We start from the raw sequence: 20,910 nt of genomic DNA, 5'->3' as shown, positions 1-20,910 counted from the left end.
AGGCCTCCATGGACCCCTGACATAGAGGCCTGGTCTTCGTGTCCTGGGAAGTGGGTGAAGCACCCTCTCCGCCCCAGTCACGTGTCCCTGCTTTCTGGGGACGTCACCCGCCCCGGCCCACCACCCTTCAGGAAGGAAGGAGGTGCCAGTCGGGCGCGGCCGCGCGGGAAGGGGACAAATAAACCGAGTCCTCGCTCCCCAAGCGGCCCGGACGCTGCAGCCCGCGGGACCCGCGCACCCCGCCCCGGCCCCGCACCGGCGGAAGGCGCGCGCGCTCGGGCGCGAGCAGGACGCGGCCCAGGCTCGGCTCCGGGAGCGCGGGGGGCGGCGGCGGAGGAGGCGCCGAGGCCACACCCAGCTGCGAGCGGATCCGGCCGCGAGTCGTCCGGCGCCCGAGCCCCGCGCACCCCGCGGACCCGGCGCACCGAGGCCGCTCTGGCCGAGCGCGAGCGCAGCGACCATGATCGCTCTGTTCAACAAGCTGCTGGACTGGTTCAAGGCCCTGTTCTGGAAGGAGGAGATGGAGCTCACGCTGGTCGGGCTGCAGTATTCGGGCAAGACCACCTTCGTCAACGTGATCGCGGTACGGGGCGCGGGGCGCGGAGGCCGGCCTGTCCCCGCCTGCCGCGCCGGTTGAGGGGGGCAGCCGGTCGCCGCCGGTTGCTAGGCCCCAGGAGCGGCCCGGCGCCTGGGGCCTAGCACGGCCCGCGGGGACCCGGGGGCGCGCGGCCCGCGCTCCCGCCCGGCCGGAATGGCACGGCAGGGGCGGGGGACCAGGGACAGGGCTGGTGCCCGGGACCCGCGGCCCCGAGGGGTCACGAGGCCGGAGGGATCCTCCGCCCAGCGCGTCGGCCTTTCCACCCCCGCGCAGGAGGGCATGACGGAGCGAAAGTGCGGGGCCTGCCCACCCAGCGTGCGAACCCGGTGGTCCGAGGGCCTCGGGAGGGGGCCTGGGCCAGGCCAGCCGCACCCTGATGCTTTAACCCCTTCTTGCCGGAAGAGGAAGCCCCGGCGCTGTTGAGGGGGAAGGGAGGTGTCCCCCGGGATTATTGGAATCGGCAGCTGAGGCCCTGGGCCGGAGCCCAGAGTCCCGGTCCAGGACGCCCTCCCAAAGGGGCGCGTCCGGGGGCGTCCGAGAGGAGGGCGTCGTAAAGGGAGTTCGGAAAGCCTCGCCTGGCTCCGAAGTTGCAGGAGGAGGTGCTTGGGGCCAAGAGAGGAGTCCGAGGGGCGCTGCCCGCGCTGGGGTCTGGGAGATGGTGGCCCCGCGGGCTCCCCGCAGGCAGGACGGAGGTGGGCGATGGTGAGGCTCGGTGCCAGGGCAGCGGCGCCGAAGGGGTTAAAGTCTCTGTCCCCAGAAAAAAAGGGGAAGATGAGCGGTGTGTGAGCCTTCGGTCTGGTCTGTGCGGTCGGCTGGGGGGTGCAGGAAGGTTGGGACCTGGTCCCAGTCCCATGCTGGGGATCCTCAGAATTGTGGACTGGCCGGAGACGGGCCAGAAATGCTGATTAGGTAAGTCAGCGGAGAAGTGCGTCTGGCCAGCCAGCCTGCTGGACAGGCCCCAGAAAGAAGCATTCCCTGAGACCAGAGGCTGGAGGAGCAAGAAGCTTGGGGCCCCCGTTCCGGCACCAGCAGCCTTTCTCAGACTCTGCTTGTCAGAGGACCGGTGTCTGGGCAGGATCTTCAGGCCCGAGCTGGGTGTTCTGGCACCATGGTTCCGGAGCCCTTGTCCACCCAGGTCCGGCCCTGAGGCCAGACACCGCTGATTAGACTTGGCACCGACCTGGGCCCCGGGCTCCGTGAGCAGGTGTGCAGGGCCTGTCCCCGATCCCCCAGGCCTGGGTGGCACCGCTTCCCTGCGTTCGTATCCAGGATTCGTATCCAGGGGATGTCTCCAGGGCACCGCCAAGAGGGGAAGTGAGTTGCTGCCGCCCTAGAGGCTGAGCCTGAGTGCCCCCGGGGAACTTTTCACGCAGCATCACGGAAGCCATCTCCTGGACCCTGGACGGGCCTCCACGGGCACCCCAGTGTTTTCCGTTTCCTGGTCAGAAGGGTGTCCTCTGGGCCAGTGTGGCATCCAAAGCCCGGGGCGCAGGGGCAGGGGAGAGCAGGGGCAGATCCCGAAACTGCAGCAGATTCCTCTGTCAGGGTCAGGGGTGCCTGGGAGGTGCAGGGACGGTGCCCTTCCCCAGCACAGGCATCCCCTTTTGATAAGAAATTTGTCCTTCAGTGCACACATCCCAAAGGGCAAGCAAACATCCCTTTAGGAAAGCCACCCCCTGGGCTTCTGTGGAGCTGTGGGTCAGGGTCACTCGGAGCCTAGGCCCTCCAGGGCTCCCCACAGCCCGCACACACTCTCCCCACCCCGAGCACACCCTCTGGAGAGGGTCCCTCCGAGGGAAGTGGAGACTTGGACCGAGCCCACCTGCAATGTCCTCAGTCTCTCCTCCTGCCCCTTTGTCTCTGCTTTTTCTCCACGCGGCTTTTCTCACTCTTGGGAGGGCTGTTGCTTTTCTCACTCTTGGGAGGGCTGTTGCCGCAAACCGAATTGAGGGGTCCAGAGGTCCAGCGGAGCTGGAGAAGAATTCGAGACAATGTTTCTAGCAACCTACAACTCATCTTTGGAGATTTGAAAAAATGGGCTGCTAGAAAGTAGGGGGTGTTCTGCCCGAAGGACAGGGGAGGGCTGTTCTCAGGTGGTGAGAGGTGTGCCTTGGGGTGTCAGTCACAGGAAGGGGGCCCTTGGGGAGACTTGGAGCTGACCCACAGTGGAAGGGCTTCGGGTTGGAGACAAGAGGCGGGCCAGCTGGCCTCAAGCCCACAGCGGTCTCCCCTTGTCGAGTGCCTGAAACTGCGGACAGCACCGAGCCCTGCGTTTCCTGTGTTTCTTTGTATCCGTGCACACCGGCAGCAGGCAGCATGCGTGCACCTGCAGCAGTTTACTTTGTAAGTTGGACTCAGTGAGAGATGAACAACAACGACCCCTAACAAAATAGAGCAATTGTAGCAACATACCGAAATCAGAGTTATCAGAATGTGGTCTCTCGCTTACAAACTGTCTCATTGTCCTGTGCGTGCCGCGTGGAGACTGGACAGAGCGATGATTCATGCCAGGCCGGCAGGACCAGTGGGCTAGCGCAAGGTTTCATCACGCTGCTCAGAGGGTGTGCACCTTAAACTTACAAACCCTGTGTTCCTGGAACTTTCCACTTAATATTTTTGGACTGTGGTTGACCGACCACAGGTAACTTCTTTTTTTTTTAAAGATTGTAGTTATTTATTTTTAGAGACAGGAGAAGGGAGGGAGAAAAAGAGGGAGAGAAACATTGATTGGCTGTCTTTCGTGCACCCCCCCTCTGGGGACCTGACCCACAACCCAGGCGTGTGCCCCAACCGGGAATCCAACCGGTGACCTTTCGGTTCTCAGGCCGGGGCTCAGTCCACTGGGCCACCCCCGCCGGTGCTGCTCCTGACCTTCAGAGTGGAACTTGTGAGATCGGGAGGTGTGGGCAAGGACAGGAAGTCCTCTCAGGGTCCCAGTCAGCGTGGTTCACCGCTGCACTGGCAGCCTGAGGGTGCTCCGGGCCTGCCCAAGGTCACAGCCTCCAGGTTGGGCTCTTCATTGCAGGGGGGCCTGAGGCTCCTCTGGTTCCCGAGGAGCTGTGATGGGTCCTCGTGCCGCATCCACCACATCCAAGCTTTTGTGGTCCTCGTCCGCGAGCCTTGAAACGGAAGCCCTGTCCTCACGTCATAGAGCACAGGGGGCACACACAAGGCCCTCTCGGGCCGAATCCCGCCCTCCACCTGGTTCTATCTGGCCCGGCACCTTGTGTCCACCCAGCAGCAGTGCCGGGCTCCTTGCCCCTGGCTAAGGAGTAGGTGCATGTACACAGTCCTCAAATCACATTCAGCCCTTTGAAGGCAGCCGATAGGCTGATGTGGCCCCCAGTGAACACCAGGTGACACCCTGTCATAGAAGGAAGCCCTGAGGCCCGGAGGCTCGGGTGCCCTGTCCCAGCCCCTGCAGGACAGAGGTAAGCAGTACCTGGGCTCGATGTCCTCATCGGCCACAATGGGGATGGAGTGGACGATGGTCCCACAGATGCCCCTCCCCACCCCGGCACCCCGCTGGGACTTGGGGGACCTGGGGCCGAGTGGCTGTCCTCACTCCGCCAGAAGAGGAACAGCTTCTCAGGGCACCCACCTTTCCTCAGTGACTCCTGACCTGGGCGGCTCTTGGACCCTCTGATGGCGGATAGGACTGGGAGGCCCTTTCCCCAGAGAACACACAGGCGGACAGACGCGTGAGCACACAGCTCGTGCAGTGCCGGGGGTGCAGGGGTCCCCGGGCCCTCGGGCCCGGCTTCAACAGGAGTCGTGGGCGCTCGGGCCTCGCATCCGAGGGCCTGAACAGGGTGGGGGTTCCTGCAGATCACTGGGGACCTGGGTGCTCTCGGCCAGAGGGGCCTCGGGGGTAGGCGCGGGGCTCTGAGGAAGACACCCCAGCTTCTGCCAGGGGTGACCAGCCTTTGGGCGTCTGGGCCACACTGGAAGAGGAAGAGTTGTCTGGGGCCACCCATTAAATACACTGTGACACGTAATCACAAGAATATCTCATAATGTGTTTAGTAAATGTGCAGTTTTGTGCTGGGCCACACTCAGCCACCCTGGGCCTTGGGTTGGACGCCCCTGTGCACCTTGCTGACGGTCAGAGCCCCGACCTCTCCATGGAGCCTGAGATGGGTTACCCCTGCCCGCCCCCCTCCCCCGGTGGAAGAAAGAGTCTGTCACTCTTAGGGACCAGGTTGAGCCAGCCACAGCCTGCGTTCTTCTGTGGCACGTAGACATGACCCTGAGTTTGGTCCGCCCTTAGACGAGGCCTCTGGCTACTTGGGAACACTCTAGAAATCCCGGAGACAATTTACAGAGGGAAATGAAGAGTGCTGGGGTTTGCAAGCGGGTCCTGGGGAATAGACTCACAGCCCTCACTGCTCAGCAGCGTTTACCGACGTCGTGGACGTGGCTGGGCAGGGACGGGGATTGTCACAGGTCGCACGGCCTGGGGGTCCGTCCGCACAGTGCAGGGTGGGCCAGACGCACAAGACCAGGAGAACCCAGAAAGCGCTGGGTGTGCGTTGCGTTCTGGGGGTGGCTGGTTTCTCCTCCAAAACGTGTGTGCTTCCCTGGAGACCCCTGACGGTTTCCCGCGATCTGTTCGGGGCTCTGCTGCTGGCAGGTGTCTGTTCCGGTGGGGGAGCCCGGTCAGAGCCCCGACGAGCTTGTTCTGGGCCCGTGCAGAGGGACTCACAGGCCTCTCAGGCACGGGGGACCTCCAGGGTGGGACGGGTGCCCGTGAGGCTCCGGAGCTGGCCCCAGGGACCCGTAGGGGGGCCCCAGAGGCGCTTTGACCTGGCCTCTGAGTCACGCTCGCAGGCTGTCATCGGGAGGTTCACGGGGTCCGGTCGACTTTCGCCCGTTTTCCAACTCTCGCTTCTCCCTCCAGTCAGGGCAGTTCAACGAGGACATGATCCCCACGGTGGGGTTCAACATGCGCAAGATCACGAAGGGGAACGTGACCATCAAGGTAGCGAGGAGGGAGGCGGAGGATGGGAGCAGGGAGCCTCCGGAGGCCATGGTGGGGGGGCACCTGGGAGGCAAGAGGTTTTGGTTGCCTGTCCGCTGCTGAGACCGCTGCCCCTTCTTCCTGCTCAGCTCTGGGACATCGGGGGGCAGCCCCGTTTCCGCAGCATGTGGGAGCGCTACTGCCGCGGCGTGAGCGCCATCGTGTGAGTGCCCGCGCGTCGCGGCCCCGCCTCCCCGGCCGGCCCCGCCTCCCCGGGCCCAGGCACAGAGCTGATTAGAGGTGATCCTGTCCCGACCCGCGGCTGCGCTGGGCCTGCCGCTTCTCCGCGGAGCGCGCACCTGCTGGCCGCGTCACCTGTGCGGCCCTCCTCACGGTCTCCCCGCGTCCCCCACCCCGCAGCCACCACTGGCCTGAGTTTTGTGTGGTTTAAAGGGTTCGTTCCCTGGCTTCTTAAAAACAACGTTCCCCCTGCGTGCAGACGTGCACACAGCAGCTGAGTCCCCGCTGTTTGCGACCTGACTTTTTGGAGCTAGACAGCTGGGCCTGCCTCGGCTTGGTTCCCCGACCTGACAGGTCCTCCCGCGAAGGCCTCAGTGGGTCGCTTTGGGCGGGGGTCTCCCCGCTGACCCTGAAGGCCCAAGCTCAGCCACGTGGGGGGGCTTCAGGGGGCAGGACCCTGAGGCCCAGGAGTGCCTGCAGGTTTCACCTCCATCTGCCCAGGAAACATTCCCGGGGCCCCCGCCAGGCTGCAGCTCCTGTCCTTCCTTCCTCCCTGTGGTGTCACACGCTGTCCCGCCATCTCCCCCAGGTACATGGTGGACGCCGCTGACCAGGAGAAGATCGAGGCCTCCAAGAATGAGCTGCACAACCTGCTGGACAAGCCCCAGCTGCAGGGGATCCCGGTCAGCTTCGGGGTGGGGTGGAGGGTAGGGGCCCTCAGTGCCCAGGCGCGCAGGGAGGTCATGTGGGGGGGGCAGGAAGAAGCCAGTCCTGTCGCCCTGAACCCGGGCCCTCCCTTCTCGTAGGTCTTGGTCCTGGGAAATAAGCGAGACCTCCCTGGAGCGTTGGATGAGAAGGAGCTGATTGAGAAAATGTGAGTCTGGGGACTTTTCTCCGCCTTCCCCCTTGCTCTCCAAACCCCCAGGCTGCTCCGCAGCACGCGTCTGCTCTCAGCGCTGGCCACACGGGGGCAGCAGAGCCCACCTGCCTGGGAGCTTCACCCTCCTGGCCCCACCCCAGGCCCCAAGCAGATTCCTCTCTGGTTCCCCTCCCAGGAATCTGTCTGCCATCCAGGACCGTGAGATCTGCTGCTATTCCATCTCCTGCAAAGAGAAAGACAACATTGGTGCGTGGGTTTGGGGGTTGCGGGAGTCCTGGGCGGTAGGGGGTGGGGGGCAGGCCCTGGTGGGCGGTTTAGCCTGTGGTTCCCAAAGCCCTGCTTTCCCTCTCGGCCCCCCTGCCGAGGTTCTCCTGGGGGAGGCCCCCATCCCAAGCATCTTCCCAGCTCTGCTGGCCACTCCTGTGTGGCCTCAGGCAGAGGGCCCCACCCTGGTCCTGGCCGCCCCACCTGGAACACCCCAGGGCCCTACAGGGGGCGCCCCAGGACCTGCCTGCACCCTGACGCCCTGCCACCTGCCTGGGGCCCTTCACAGCCACTGGCTCTGGGCTTCGGTGGCCTGCGGGTGGACCTCCCATGTCACCCCCCGTGGTGTTGCTCGGCCTTTCCCCAGGCCCAGCCCAGGACGTCCTGTCACCTTTCTCTTGTCCCCACCCAGACATCACCCTACAGTGGCTTATTCAACACTCGAAGTCTCGGAGAAGCTGAGAACGGGGCCCCGCCCCTCAGACCAGCAACCCCCCCTCCAGACCTGAAGCCGAGCTCCCCGCCTACCTGCTCCCCCACCCCCCAGCCCCCCTCGTCACTGGTGTGGGGAGGGACCCTCTGGGCACCCTAGAGCCCTGTTCTGCTGAGGTTTGAACTCCTGTTTTTATTGTAAAATAAACCGCTCCCTTCCCGTCCCCTGACCTCTCGCCCGCCCGCCCCTGTCCTGCGGTCCCCTCACCTGCCCCGCTTCCTCCCCTCTCCCCAGCCCCGGCCCGTCCTGCCCTTCCCAGCACTCTTCTGTTATCGTCCTGTGTGTACAGTATATATATGTATATATATTTTAATTTTTTAATTTAAGCAAAGACTAAAATCAACCATTCGATGCTGCAGGGGCCAGTCGGGGTCTGGGAGGGGCGGCCTGGCGAGGAGGAGGGGTGCGGGCTGGCTCGGTGCAGGGCCAGGGCAGGGGAGGTGGAGGCCGGCACTCGGGGCAGGTGCCAGCCCAGGCACCAGCGGCTGTCCCGTGTCCTGGGAGGTCCCACGTCCGGGTCTGGCTGTCCCTGCTTGCGTGTCACAGGCTGACAGAGTCCCGGGACGTGCACCTCCCGCCCCCAGCCTTGCAGGGCCCCAGTGCAGCCAGCTGCCCCGGACCAGCAGGCCCCAGGGGCCAGAGCCCAGTGCCCGTGCGGTGGCCCCCACCCCACCCCGGCCTCCTGTTTTCTGTCCTCACTTCCAGAGTCACGCCAGGGCAGAACTCAGCGGGGGCATTGGCTCTTCGGGTTTCGTGTTTGCTTGTTTATTTAATTTAATGATTTGTAAAGTGACAGTCCTCTTTCTTTTTTTATACTTTTCAGCTCATACGTAACCTCTGTTTGGAAAACGATTCTTGTAACTGTACATTTTTTTGCCTCCTAACACGAATAAATTAGCAATTTTGTGCCGGGGGTGTGTGGTGCCGCTCCTCCTCCCAGAGGGCATCGGGGCGGGCCTGGGCCCTGGTGCCTCTCCATGCAGCACTGGCAGCCGCGGAGGGGGCCACACAGTCATGGGGCTCACAACAGCACCTCACAGGGCACCCACCCGCGTGTGCCGGGCCTCCGGTTGGACCTTGTGGTCCCAGCTGGGAGCTTACGGCTGTTGAGTGTCACTCAGGGCTGGGTAAGGGACGGCCCAGGGCCTGGGAAATTGTGATCGGGGGATGGGCCCAGTTTCCTTACAGCCAGACAGGACCTTGCCTGCAGCCCGAGTTGGGCCAGCCTCTGTCCTCTGTCCCCCGGCCCACCCGGATGGAGCCAGCCGACTGTCCTCAGGGCAGAGCCTGGTGGCCTCCCTCCTCTGCTGCTGGTTTCCAGCGAGGGCCTGCACCCTCGCCCCTCTGCCCACTCCCAGCTGTCTTCCTACCCACTGGCACCCGGGTGCCCTCCTCACTGCTCACAGCGACCGGCCCTGCTCACCCCAGTCCGAAGCCATCTTGACCCAGTTTCACAGGAAGCTCCGCCCCTGCTGCCTCCCCCCCCAACCCCCCTTCACCCTGGGAATGGAGCCGGCGCATCCGAAGCATGTGGGGTCCCCTCACCTGCCCCTGCAGGGAGATGGAGCCACGCTTTCCTCCAGGTCGGGCCCTGGGCCCGGGCGGCCCTGGTGGCTCCTAGCTCCCGCAGCCGTCCCCAGCGCATCCAGGGCCTCCTCCGGGCGGGGGTGGAGGATGCAGATGGAAGACACGCCCCGCCAGAGGAGTTCGGGGAGAATCTGGGTGGAATTTGGTCCACAGAACTCAGTGATTTCACAGTGCGCCCCACCCCACCGGTGTGAGGAGGTGGAGGGGGGGGTCGGGCTGCCCCCTCCCTGGCAACAGGCCTTGCCCCGGCCCGGAGCCTGGGGGGCAGGAGAGGGGAACCCCCGTTCCTGGGTCCTGCGTCCCCGGGGGGGGGGGGGGTTGGCAAGAGCAGCCACAGGCCGGACACGGGGCCTGACCTGGCCTCGAGAGGCACTCGAAGTGGGACAGGGAGGAGAGGGGCACTGTGTGGGTTGCTGCCCTCAGGGTGTCCCTGGGTCACCGCCCACACCCCGAGGAGCGCAGGCTGCTCCGGCCTGGCCAGCTCCAGCCCTGCAGAACGGAGTTCTCGAAGGGAAGGGAGGTCCCAGGTGGAGCTTCACCTGCTCCTGTCCCCCTTGGTGACCAGTCCTGAGGAGGGAGGCATCATCTCCCTCAGATGGCAAAGCCGAGAGGGGACAACCCGTGATTGAAGTGAGGCGACTGTCGCCGCACGGCTCCCCTCCCACCCAACCCCAGGCCCGAGGGCTGCCCTCCCGGAGCTTGCCCCGCAGAGAGTGAGGGTCAGTGCCCAGCTGAGGCCCACCGCCCACCACTGCCAAGCCTGGGACCCCTGAGCAACAAAGGCCACATTGTTCCCCAGCTGGTCCAGGCGGGAGGGACAGGAGGGACAGTGGCTCTTTCCCAAGGCCTGGCTGTCCTGCTGACTGATTCTGCAGGCGGCCGCGCTGGCCATTCGGGGGGTGGCGGTCGTGGCAGGGCCTCAGAGCCCCACCGCCCCCTCTGCACCGAGCTGGCAAGCAGCACGAGGGAGAGGCCCCCAAACAAGACCCCGAGGGGCACCCCCCGCCCGGCCCCGCCGGCCATCAGCAGCCCCGTCCAGGGCCCAGCCCTCACCTCGGCTCACCCGGGGCCCCTCCTCTGCCACTGGGCATCTAGGACGTGGTGGGGGGGGGACGTGCAGGAAACGCAGGCCTGGATCTGCCCGTTGTCCCCCCTGCCCCCCCCATCTTAAGTTTCTACAGACAAAGCTGGGGCTGTGGTCGCCGTGGCAACAGGTCCGCTGAGCGGTGGGTGGGTGTCCCCCCAGCGAGGGTGTGCGCCAGGCAGCCGTCGCCTAGCAACCGCCTCCCGCCCCCGGCGCGCCACCGGCCTGGGGAGGGTGCCAGGGAACAAGAACAAGGCTGTTAAGATCCTGGGGAGAGTGGGGGGAGGCTTGGGTACAGGGCAGACTGAGGCCAAGGGGTCTGGGAGGGGCAGGCCGAGACGAAGGTGCCCAGGGTCCCCCCGAGATGTTCTTGGTGGGCCTTGTGGGCAGACTTGCCAGCCCTGGTCCTGAAGGCAGCCAGGTGTCTGGGGCAGCAAGTGTTTGGTGGCCTGGGCTAAGTGTCCCTTCCGGCGTCCCTTGTGCCACTCCTCTGGGCCCAAACAGGGCTGAGGTCCCCAGAGGAGGTGGGATGCCCAGGGCAGGACGGGCGGGAGGAGCTGCAGGGCACAGGGAGGGGGATGGGGGGGACAGTGGGGCAGGCAGCTGCAGCGCAGTTGTCCCAGGGACAACAGGGACTCTCAGACACAGAGGCTGGGTGCCCAGGGCTCCCGGAGGGACGGCTGCTGGCGCCCCTCAAACGGAGCTTTGTGGAGAGGGGAGCAGAGGACGGACCTGGCAGCCCTCTGACTCCCCAGGGTCAGCCGGGCTCAGACCCAGAAGAGGACTTGGTGCCCTCCACCCACACGGCCCCTCTGTGTCCATCGGGCCACAGGGCTGGCGGGACACCAGCCACAGGCTGGGAAGGGCCAAAGGTGACCAGGAGCCCGGCTCCCAGGGTGTGGCACAAGGAAGCCCAGTGGCACGGGGCTCGTTCTACCTAGTTTATTGTTTTCTGCAGAAGGCTGCTATGGGGGAGAGCCTAACAGGGGACATGGGGACAGGGAGACCTGGGACGCATCGGAGGAGGAGGAGGAGGAGGAGGAAGGAAAGAGAAGCTTCTGGAAGGACTGATGGTGCCAGGAGGAGGAAGGTCCAGTCTGGGATCGGGTCCCGAGAAGAGCCGAGTGGGGCTGGTCCCTGTTCCAGGATGGGAAGGTGGGCAGAGGAGACTCAGAGGGGGCACGCCTGGAGGGCGTGAGGCTCCCAGGCCGAGGGGCGGGACAGGGGGCAGCTGCCCTCCTGGCCCCTGGCGGGTGGGACTGGGTGTCCGGAAGGGCAGTGCTAAGGACCCTCGAGCGTCACCATGCTCCGGTGGCAAGGACAGGAAGGCCCCTCTGGGGGAGGGGGCTTGGACGTGCCCGGACCTCCGTACGAGGGACCTAGTCCACCTCTAGCCAGCAGGACGGGAAGAAAAGCCAGCCCCTTGGGGACAGAGACCCCAGAGGCCCTCTCGCCCCTCCCCTGGCAGCCCCCGGGGGCCTGGCCTCAGCAGGGCGTGCCCAGGGGCAGGAGCGGGGGCGACTCCCTGGGCTTGTGGAAGTAGATGGAGGAGGAGGACATCTCCGTCTTGAGCTTGCCGTCCGGGACGGGGGCGGCCGCGGGCTCCGAGGGCCCCCCCCCACACGCCTCGCAGCACGCGGGGCAGCAGCAGCAGCAGCAGTCCAGGAAGGCCTGGCCCAGCGGCCGGGAGACACACAGCAGCAGCACCGGCGTGGCGGCGCCCTTGAAGAAGGCAGAGAACTGGGTGACCAGGCCCAGCAGGCCCAGGGTGTGGCGGGCCAGCTGGGGCGACAGGTAGGCCAGCACAACGTTGCAGATGTTCTCGGGCAGCGTGCACAGGGCGTAGACGGCGGTCAGGCCCACCACGGTGCTGTTCAGCTGGCGCTCGCACGGCTGGTGCTTGCTGGCCCGGCACTCCGGCGTCCTCCCCGGCGGGCCCCGCACGCGCCACGTCACCAGCTGGCAGGTGACCGTGAAGAGGACAGGCAGGCAGAAGTAGCAACCAAAGCGCCACCACATGCGGGCGTTCTGGTAGGTCATCACCAGGGAGTAGAGGGACTCGGGCAGGCTGGCCGAGGGCTTCATGACGCACGTGTCCACCGTGCCCGCGGCGGCGGGGCCTGGCTCCTGCACCAGCTGCCACAGCAGCAGCTCGGGCCCAGCCAGGGTCACGGAGCCCACCCAGATGACGGCCAGCTTGGCCAAAATGGACTGGCACCGCTCGATGGGCCGCAGCTTGGGCAGCGTGCTGGTGGCCACGTGGAAGCGGTCAATGACCAGGGCACAGAGGCTGAATGTGGTGACGCCCAGAGAGCAGACCTGGGCAGAGATGGGAGGAAGAGGGCGGCCGCGGTCAGACTGGGGGCTTCAGTGGCCGGGGTCGAGTGGTGCATGCTCGAGGGGCTGTAGTAACAGCCCACGGGCACAAACACCAGGTGCCTCCCGTGCCAACGGCCCTCCCAACCAGCCACCTTCAGAAGAGGCTGCGCTGGGTTGGGCGGGAAGAGTGACCTGCAGGGCTGGCATTGAGGTCCACCCCCAGGCGGCTTGGTACCTCCAGAGGACGGGGTGGGTGCAAAGTGTGTACCCTCAGAGCCTCGTGCTCCTGGGACCTAGGAGGTGTCACTAGGGCAGAGTCAGAGCATCGACACACAGGCTCAGAAGGCCCTCCCGTCCCCGCCCCATGGCGTGCAAATGTGTGGTCTCAGGGAGCACAGCTCACACACTCATACTTGCATGCTTGCAAACGCTCACTCATACACACACACACACTCACAAGCACACCCTCATACACTCACACACTTATAAACACACTCATACACTCACATGTGCTTGCTCACGAACATGCTCGCTCACTCACACACTCACATGCTCACAAACACACTCCTAAACACTCACACTCTCATGCTCACTCTCACCCTGTCCAGAGACGCCCGGGCTTGGCTGTGTGGGGTCGAGAACTCGCCCTCCCCCGAGAGCCACTCACTGTGCCCACAGGAACAGCGCCCTGCGAGCCAAGAGGAAGATGCCAGGGCAGCCGGGGAGAAAGTGCCAGAGACAAGAAAGGACGAGGCTGCAGACCACACAGGGACTGTGCTCGGCGGCCTCTGTCCGCCCTCTTCCCTCTCTGGCCCAGGAATGGTCCCTGGCTGCTAGCCCCGCCCCAGGGCTCCTGCAAGAGACGCCCCCACCCCCCGCAGGGGCAGCGAGCTCTCTCCCCTCTCCCCACTCTCAGGAAACATCTTGAGTGTTATTCTGAGACCACCCCCCAAAGGGTCCAGCAGCCGTGCATTTGGTCCCTGTCACCCACCCTAGAAGGAGGGCTCTGCCCACTCATGCATGACCTCTGTCCTCGGGGGGGGGGGCAAGGAGGACCCTGGGGACCAGGCACCCTGTGTGTACCCCCTCTGTGGGTCACTCCCGGTTCAAACCACCATCCGCTGAGTTCTCTCCTTTCCCAGCACCAGGGAACCCTTTAAGGGCTCAGTCGGTGGTTACTGTGACTGTCCCTCCCCAGTGTACAGGTGAGGACACTGAGGTTGGAGCAGGACAAGTCACTCACAGGTCACTCAGCGTGGGAGGGGCAGGGCCTGGTCTCTTATCTTGTCCACTTGGCTCCAAAGTCCCACCCAACCCTCCCCTGCTGGACCCTGCTGGCCAGGCCTTGAGCCTGCCCATCACCCAGAGTCCAAGGTCTGAGTTCCAGGGTCTCCTCTCAGGCTGGAGTCCTCAGGGCTACCCAGGGGTCTCACTGGGTGGGAAGGGCCGGAAAGGGCTGAGCCTCAGAGAACCTCTGCAATCATGAAGCCCTGCCTGGGGCGCAGGGACTAGGGGCAGAGCTGGGAACGGCAGCTGCGTTCTGACACCTGGCTCCCACCCTTCACCCTCCCAGGCAGGTCACCACGACACCCGTGGCTCTCGGCCTCGGGACGACGCCCCACCAAACCCAAACTTGAAAGACTGCTCGAACATTTCTGCTCCCGTGCAGCCCGGGGCCCTGCAGGGTCTCAGTGAGATGCCTGCCTGGGGGCGGTTTTGTCCTGATTAAACCCGTGTCCATTGACACCCATGGGCTCCTCTCAACATGGGAGGTGCCCGGGGGATGACGGGGGACCCTTTAGGACTGGAGCCCCGACCATTCACAGCGGGAGGGGGGAACACAGGTGGACCTATGGAATCTGCAGGACCAGGGGGTCTCCCTTCAGAAGCCCCTTGGGGAGACAGGGTGCTGGGGTGGAGCAGGAGCAGTGGCCTGGGACACGAGGGAGGAAGGCACCCCGAGGGCAGGGCGTCCCGAGTGGAAAGACGGGGCAGACATCAGCGCGGGGTGTGGGAGAGGGGTGGCCCCCTTGGGCAGCTCCCATGGTGGGGACCAGGTGGGGCCAGAGCCAGGGCCCTGCACCCCAGGGCCTGCTCCACCCAAGAGCCCCCCGGAGCCCGCTCCCTGTTGGCCGGCATGCCTGGTTCGCGGGAGAAAGCTGCGAGACTCAGCTCCAGGCCCTGGTGTCAGGGCCCACACCCCCCACCTCCAGCGGCCTCGGCCCCTGGCTGTGCCACCGGGGGACACTCACCTCCAGGAAGGGCACCGCCCGGCAGGAGACGTCCCCCAGCAGCCTCTGCTTGGTGAGCTCGTGGAAGACAACGACGGGCAGGCAGAAGAAGAGCACCAGGAAGTCCCAGAGGGCCAGGCCGGCCAGGATGGCGTTCCACGCGCTCTTCAGGTAGTAGCTGTGCCACACGACGCACATGACGGCCAGGTTGCCCACGATGCCCACGGCGAACACCAGCAGCGCCAGCAGCAGGACCGCGTAGGCGCCGTGGGAGCCCTCCGTCACCGGGTACAGGGGGTTCTGCATGCGCAGCCTCTGGCCCGGCGCCCCCGTCACATGGCCCCGCGGCTCTGGCCGGCCACCGGGGGGGACCCCATCCTCGCCTGGGGCGCGGCTGGTGGCCACCGAGGGCCCGGTGGGCTGCAGGCCAGCGGGGCGGATGGGCCGGGGGAACTCAGCCCGCCCCTCAGGCACGTACTGCTGTACCCCCTTGGCCTCCTCATCCTCGGTGCCTCTCTTGGGCCGGCCTGCCTGCTCCGGGACTCTGGTTCGGTGACTGCCCGTGGCCGACACCACGGTGAGAGCGACGGCCAGCGGCCACAGCCACCGCATGGCCAGAGGAGCCGGAGGCAGCTGCCCCGTGGAGAGCCGCCGAGGGCCAGGGACCCAGTGCTGCGGACTCGAACGAGGCAGCTGGCCGCTCGGTCCGCCCCCAGGCAGGCGTCTGGCATTGCCACCTGCTCCCTCCCACCCTGCCGGCCTGGGCTGGGCAGGCCCTCTGCTGGACACCCAGCGCCCTTGCTGCCCTGTGCTCCAGGACGCTCCCTCTCCACCCACAGGGCAACCGCACGGGAGCCCGACACACCCTCCGTGGCCACCGGCAGCAGCACTGCCGAAGCCCAACCTGGAACCCCACCTCCACAGGTTCTACCGCAGCTGCCACAGACCTGTCTGTCCCTCGCTGAGCACTGAGTGGGCCTGGTGCTCAGCCGACTTCCCCGGGACCCTCACAGCAGCCCCACGGGGCGAGCGGTGACATTGCCATTTTTCGGACCAGAGACCCGAGTCTGCAGAGCGAGACGGGGACACGGTCTGCGTCCAGAGCCCTTTACCTTGACACCGTTTGCAGCGGGCCCGTGTCCACCTGCCAGCCTCCTGGCCACGTGGAGGCCCCCAGAAACCAGCCATACTCCAGGATCCGAACGCGACACTTGGCCCCAGGCCCCAGCAGGGGAATGGCCACCGGCAGAAGGGAGCCACTCCCAGCACCTGCTACGCTCCAGCCACTCAGCACACAGGTGTGGGCAGGACCTCGGCCGCCAGGAGTGTCCAGTCCAGAGGGGGACAGCCCTGCAGGAACATCATCTTGGTGCCGCCTGCTGGGCACCCTGACAGGTGCGGGGCCAGACGCCTGGGAGCCTAGAGAGGCGGGAGGCTGCAGAAGGCCTCCCTGGATAAGTGACTTTTGAACTGACCCTGACAATGACGGGAGAGCTGGCCAAGCAGACAATGGGAAGGAGGGCACCCCGGGCAGAAGGCACAACACGTCGTGCAAAGGCCTGGGGGGGCGGCTGTGGGTGCTGGACGGGCAGACCGCAAGAACACGGGGGTGCTGGGCGGGGCCCAGAGGCCGGCACATCAGCAGTGCAGGGGCGAGAAGCGTGCTGTGTGCCTGGCACCCTGAAGGCTGGAGCGCGTTAGAGGTGGCTAAGCAGAGAAAGAGGATGAGATGGGCAGCCTGGAGTAGGGCTCACAGCCCAGGAGGAGGCCGGTGGGGCGGGCAGCATCTCAGGACCTTGGCCACGCGTGGGAGGGACAGGCCTCGGCTGACCCCCGCGTGCAGTGGGCAGTGAGGCACTCCCCCATGCAGGAGAGACTCGGCGACCCTGGTGGGCGGCGGGGACCTTGGCGTTGCCGTCATGGAATGCTCCGAGTACAGGTCCTAGAAAGGCTGGACGGGCAGCAGCATGGCACTCCGCCCCCCGCCCACCGTCAGGCACACACCACCTGGTGCAGGGGACCTGGAGACGTGCCCCCTCTGGTCCTTCCTGGCACCAGTGACGGTTCCCTCGTCACCCCATGTCACACGGGGTGGGTGATCCGTGATCGCTGACCCCTGATAGGGCCCCGCTGTGCTGGCCCTGGGCCTCTGAGGTTTACCGGAGGCCACTAGGGGGAGGCAGATGTTCAGTGACCAGTGACAGGCTGTGCTCACTGCGGGAGGGGCAGGCCCAGAGCTCCTCCCCAGTCGGCTTCTGCTTCTAGGAAGATCCCTCCCCCTGGACCAGGCTCAGGCAGGGCCCTCCCTGGGAAGGAAGTGAGTGGGAGCCAGGCTCTCGACCTTGGGAATCTCTGCAAGATCCCAGGAATTCCCCATCCCTCTTCCCCGGAATTTCCCCAGTGCTGGTGACAGACGCGGCTGTAGGTGGCTCGGGGTGGGACAGAGGCTGGGGCCCTGGTGGGACACACACGGATGGGAGGAAGCCCCATTACCATCTTTGTTTGCAGAGAGGCAGGTGGCTGTCAGAGCAGGCGGGGGCGGGGGGGGGGCAAATTCTGGGCAAGCCCGTCCCCAGCCAGCGTGTAGGCCTGGACAGGGACGTCCCTCTGGCCGGCAGCTGGCACCAGTCTCTGGGGTTAGGACACTGGATCCCAGCGCATCCCCAGGCCAGCCCTCTGAGCCCCAGGCTCCCTGCGGAGGGTCCCTGGGTCCTGCTCAGGGGGACACGCCAACGCTGCTGCCGGAAAGTGCTCCCAAGCGTTGGGTCAGGGACCTGGTCCCAGCTCTGATGCCAGCAAGCCCTCAGAGTCCTCGACCACTGACTCACTCACGCACTCAGTTCACAGATACTGGTTGAGCACCTACTATGTGCCAGGCATCATCGCGGATACTCCAGAGACAGGGAGCCAGCCATGCGGCCACCACTGTGCCCTCCCCAAGTTCATGTTCACGGGCCGTCGGGGCCGCTGAAAACCTGAATCCAGGTAGCACAATGGGCACTGTGGGAAGGACGGGGCATCGCGGGGCCTCTGGTCTTCCCACCTTCCCTGCAGACTGTGGCCCAGGCCAGGCACTCACGACGGCACTTTTAAAGGTGAGACTTCCACAGCCACCAAGTCAGCCGTCCTCAAAGCATGGCCCGGGGTCACTCACAGCTAGGACGAGCTTAAAAAACACATTCCCAGTCCCCAGGCCAGACCTGAAGATCAGCAAGGTGCTGGGAGCTGTGGCCTGAGTTCTAGCAAATTCTCCAGGGGATTCGGGTGCAGGCGGTGCCAGGAATGGGGGCGGGGGAGTTCCTCCCCAAAGCCTTGGAACAAAGCTCCCAGGAGGGGCCGGAGGAAGGAGACAGAGCCCCAGGGCCCGCAGACCCCGCCCTCTCTGCCCTCAGGTGGGCAGGGCCGGCCTCCCTGTCTGGGACCCCAGGGCCTGGCGTCCAGCAGGAGCTTGATCCTTGTGTTTACCAGACTCGGAAACAACCAGTAACAGGCACAGGCGGCTCACCAAGTCCTCCCCAGTCCACGATCCCTGCGTCCCCTCGGTGGGGCGGGCAGGAGGCCACCTCTGGTGTCCTCAGCAAAAGGAAGACTGGCAGCTGTCCTGTGGCAGCAGGAGGGTCCAGCCAGCAGGGTGCCCTGTGCTTGGGGACATCTCCGGGTCACTGTGCCCAGCCGTGGCGGCCGGCTCCCCCAGGACGTAGGTCCCAAACCCATCTCACCCATTCTCTTTCCTGGCCGCAGTGTCTGGATGCGGGAAGGCCTCGGGGGACCACACTGCCATGTGTGCGCATGGCCGGTGACAGGGAGCCTGACCATCTGGCCTGCTAGCCCAGCTGCCTTCCAGGGCCCAGGACACCTCCACCGCGGCTCCAGGAGGGGGCTCACTACAGACGGGGATCCATCCACGGACCCTCCCGCGGATGGTGGGAGGGCTCCAGACCGCCCTGGGTCAGGGGTCCTCAGACAGTCCCCTTTCAGTACCAAATTCCAAACTTGTCTGCAATGAGCCCATGGCAAGGGTGGAGGAAACCAGGTGGTATCTGTTGAACAAATGTTTATCGGTCATTTTCTGGGCGAGACAGGTAATTAATGCGCCCGAGCCTGGGTTCCTAATGAGGGAGTTGGCCTCGCTTTGCATGCCTCCACTGATGGAAAGCTCACTACCCCTCAAGACAGCCCCTTCCCGGAGTTAGACTCTGTAATGGCGTGGACGTGACTCCTTTCTTATAAAGCGACTCCAGGGAAATCTGCCCATCGGTTCTGGTTCTGCGCCCTGGATGGGACAGACCACACACGTGCACACACGGGCTGGGAAGCGGTGAGGGAGCCGGTCTGGCAGAGGGGGGACGGACAAACCCCAGGCAGAAAAGGAAGGTGGCTGGGGGGCAGCAAAGGGGGATTCCGGGAAGACGCAGCCTCTGTGGGGGGAGGGGCGTGCCACCCCTGGAGGGACATCGAGGGCGGAGGACCCTGGCGGGGGGCGGGGGAGGCTGCAGGAGCCTGGGAAGCCCTTAGAGGGTCATCTCCATTTCTCCCTGTTGCCTCTCCCCAAGTGACCCCAGGCAGGAGGGCCTGGAAGTCCCTGACGCAGTGTCTTCGTCTCTACAGAAACCTCTAGGGGGACATCCACCTCGGGCAGCTGGGGGCCCTCTGAGGCTGGGACTTGGTTCTGAAGCCCTGGGTCAGGGAACAGCCATCTGTCCGGGGGCGACCGTCTTGGAGGTAGCCTAGGGCCAGGGTCCTACTCCAGCCCCCACCCTTACAGGCTGGCACCGCCCGCGTCTGGGAGCCCAGCCAGGGAAGCAGATCGTTCACGGCCAGGTGCCCTTCCCGGCTCTGATGTCCTGACCTGGCTGCCAGCCTCAGCTCGAAGGAATGCTGTGGGAGCAGGGAGGGGGGTCAGCCCCGCTGAGCAGTAGCCCGGGAAGGACGGCCTCCTCCCGCTCAGGCCTCTGAGCCTGAGAGCAGCCCCACCACCCTCCTGCCTCTGGAGCTGGGGGGTCGGCTCCGCTGACTCAAAGTGGGTGTGAAGGAGCCCGCCCCCACCCGCTCCCCCCACCTGCCCGCCTGCAAGCACCACCGGATGGCCCAGGGCCAAGGGTCTTTGTGCTCAGAGGCCGGCAGTGTGACCCTGACAGGGACTCTGGGGACCTCGGACCCCACAGCCAAAACCCTGCTTCTCTCTCTCCCTGGGCGAGCCATTGGTGGAGGTCAACGGTGTCATTGCCCGGCCTGGGTGGAGCAGGGGGGAAATTCCCAGACGCAGCGAGGCCCACGGCAGACAGCAGGACCCCTGCCTGGCTGCCCCGGGTTGGGAGCTCGGGCCTGTGCATGGAGAGGAGGTTTTCTGGCCCCAGGTGAGGCTCCGTCCTCCCCTGCTCGGCTGGCCGCCCCGCCCAGGGCTGGCTGTGAGCCCACGCCGCTAGTTCAGGGCTGCCGGCTCCTGCTGAGAGTCTGTGCTGTTTGCACTGTTGCTGTTTGGTCCCCAGCGGAGCTGGGAGGGGCCCGGCCTGGGGGCAGTAGCCCCAGCACTGTCCTTGGAGGACTGCCAGTGTGAGTGCGATTTCTTCGGACCCCTCCAAGTGACACTGAGGCAGGCTCACGTTGTCCCCAGCCCCCTCTGCAGGGGTCCCTGTGGCCCACAGCCCTGAGCCCCAGTGCCTGGGACCTCAACAACCCCTGGCTCAGCCCAGGCTTCCTGTCTGGTCTCCAGGAAGAGCCCACAGGAGCGCCCAGCCCCGCCAGCCCTGCAGCAGGTGCCAAGGGTGGGGGTGGGGGGCCTAGGAGGCACGCCTGACCCACCATTACCCCCTGGGGCACCCACCCAGGACATCCTCAGGGTGGGCTCATGGGCCAACATCTGACCTAGTTCCTGGAACTTGGGCAGGTTCTTGCCAACCAGAGCAAACATGAGCACCAAGCTCTCCCATGCACAGAGAACCCACCCTGTCTCATCTGTGACTGGGGGCCTTTGCTCGGGGTCCCTCGGGCCCCTTCAAACCCACTTTCCCGGAGAAACTTGCTCGGCCCACCCCGTGCGGGTGTTTCTGTGTGCTTTCGCTCAGCCGCGCGGCTCATAGAAAGTCGTGGGGACCCTGGAGAGACACAGGCGGGTGGGTCTGCTGCCATCTCCCGGCCCCTGCTGCCCTGCCCACCTCTGACCCATGGGGTGCAGGGGGCGGCTCTCGAGTGTTTATCTGTGCAGTGTGTCTGTGCGTGAGTGTGCCTCCGCACTCAGTGTGTACCCGGGTGCC

At 65.4% G+C, this 20,910-nt stretch overlaps 2 protein-coding genes across 2 annotated transcripts; one reads left to right on the top strand and one right to left on the bottom strand.

Moving 5' to 3' along the window:
• The first annotated feature begins 10 nt into the window (after positions 1-10).
• On the top strand, positions 11-8,348 carry ARL8A (ARF like GTPase 8A). The gene is made up of 7 exons (XM_037070515.1): positions 11-583; positions 5,499-5,579; positions 5,708-5,781; positions 6,388-6,481; positions 6,605-6,672; positions 6,854-6,924; positions 7,355-8,348. Exons 1-7 carry the CDS (start codon positions 461-463, stop codon positions 7,402-7,404), a joined length of 561 nt encoding a protein of 186 aa, XP_036926410.1. The 5' UTR covers positions 11-460; the 3' UTR covers positions 7,405-8,348.
• Positions 8,349-11,033: 2,685 nt separating this feature from the next.
• On the bottom strand, positions 11,034-15,494 carry GPR37L1 (G protein-coupled receptor 37 like 1). Its single transcript, XM_037070530.1, has 2 exons — positions 14,678-15,494; positions 11,034-12,425 (listed from the first exon to the last, which is right to left on the bottom strand). Exons 1-2 carry the CDS (start codon positions 15,266-15,268, stop codon positions 11,592-11,594), a joined length of 1,425 nt encoding a protein of 474 aa, XP_036926425.1. The 5' UTR covers positions 15,269-15,494; the 3' UTR covers positions 11,034-11,591.
• Positions 15,495-20,910: the final 5,416 nt, after the last annotated feature.

Source organism: Sturnira hondurensis, unplaced genomic scaffold (genome assembly GCF_014824575.4).
Source record: "Sturnira hondurensis isolate 20B ecotype Veracruz unplaced genomic scaffold, ASM1482457v3 Scaffold0018805, whole genome shotgun sequence".
In the NCBI taxonomy this organism is placed as follows: domain Eukaryota; kingdom Metazoa; phylum Chordata; class Mammalia; order Chiroptera; family Phyllostomidae; genus Sturnira; species Sturnira hondurensis.
Note: the sequence above shows the minus strand (reverse complement) of the source record. Positions and strands in the feature narration are given on the sequence as shown.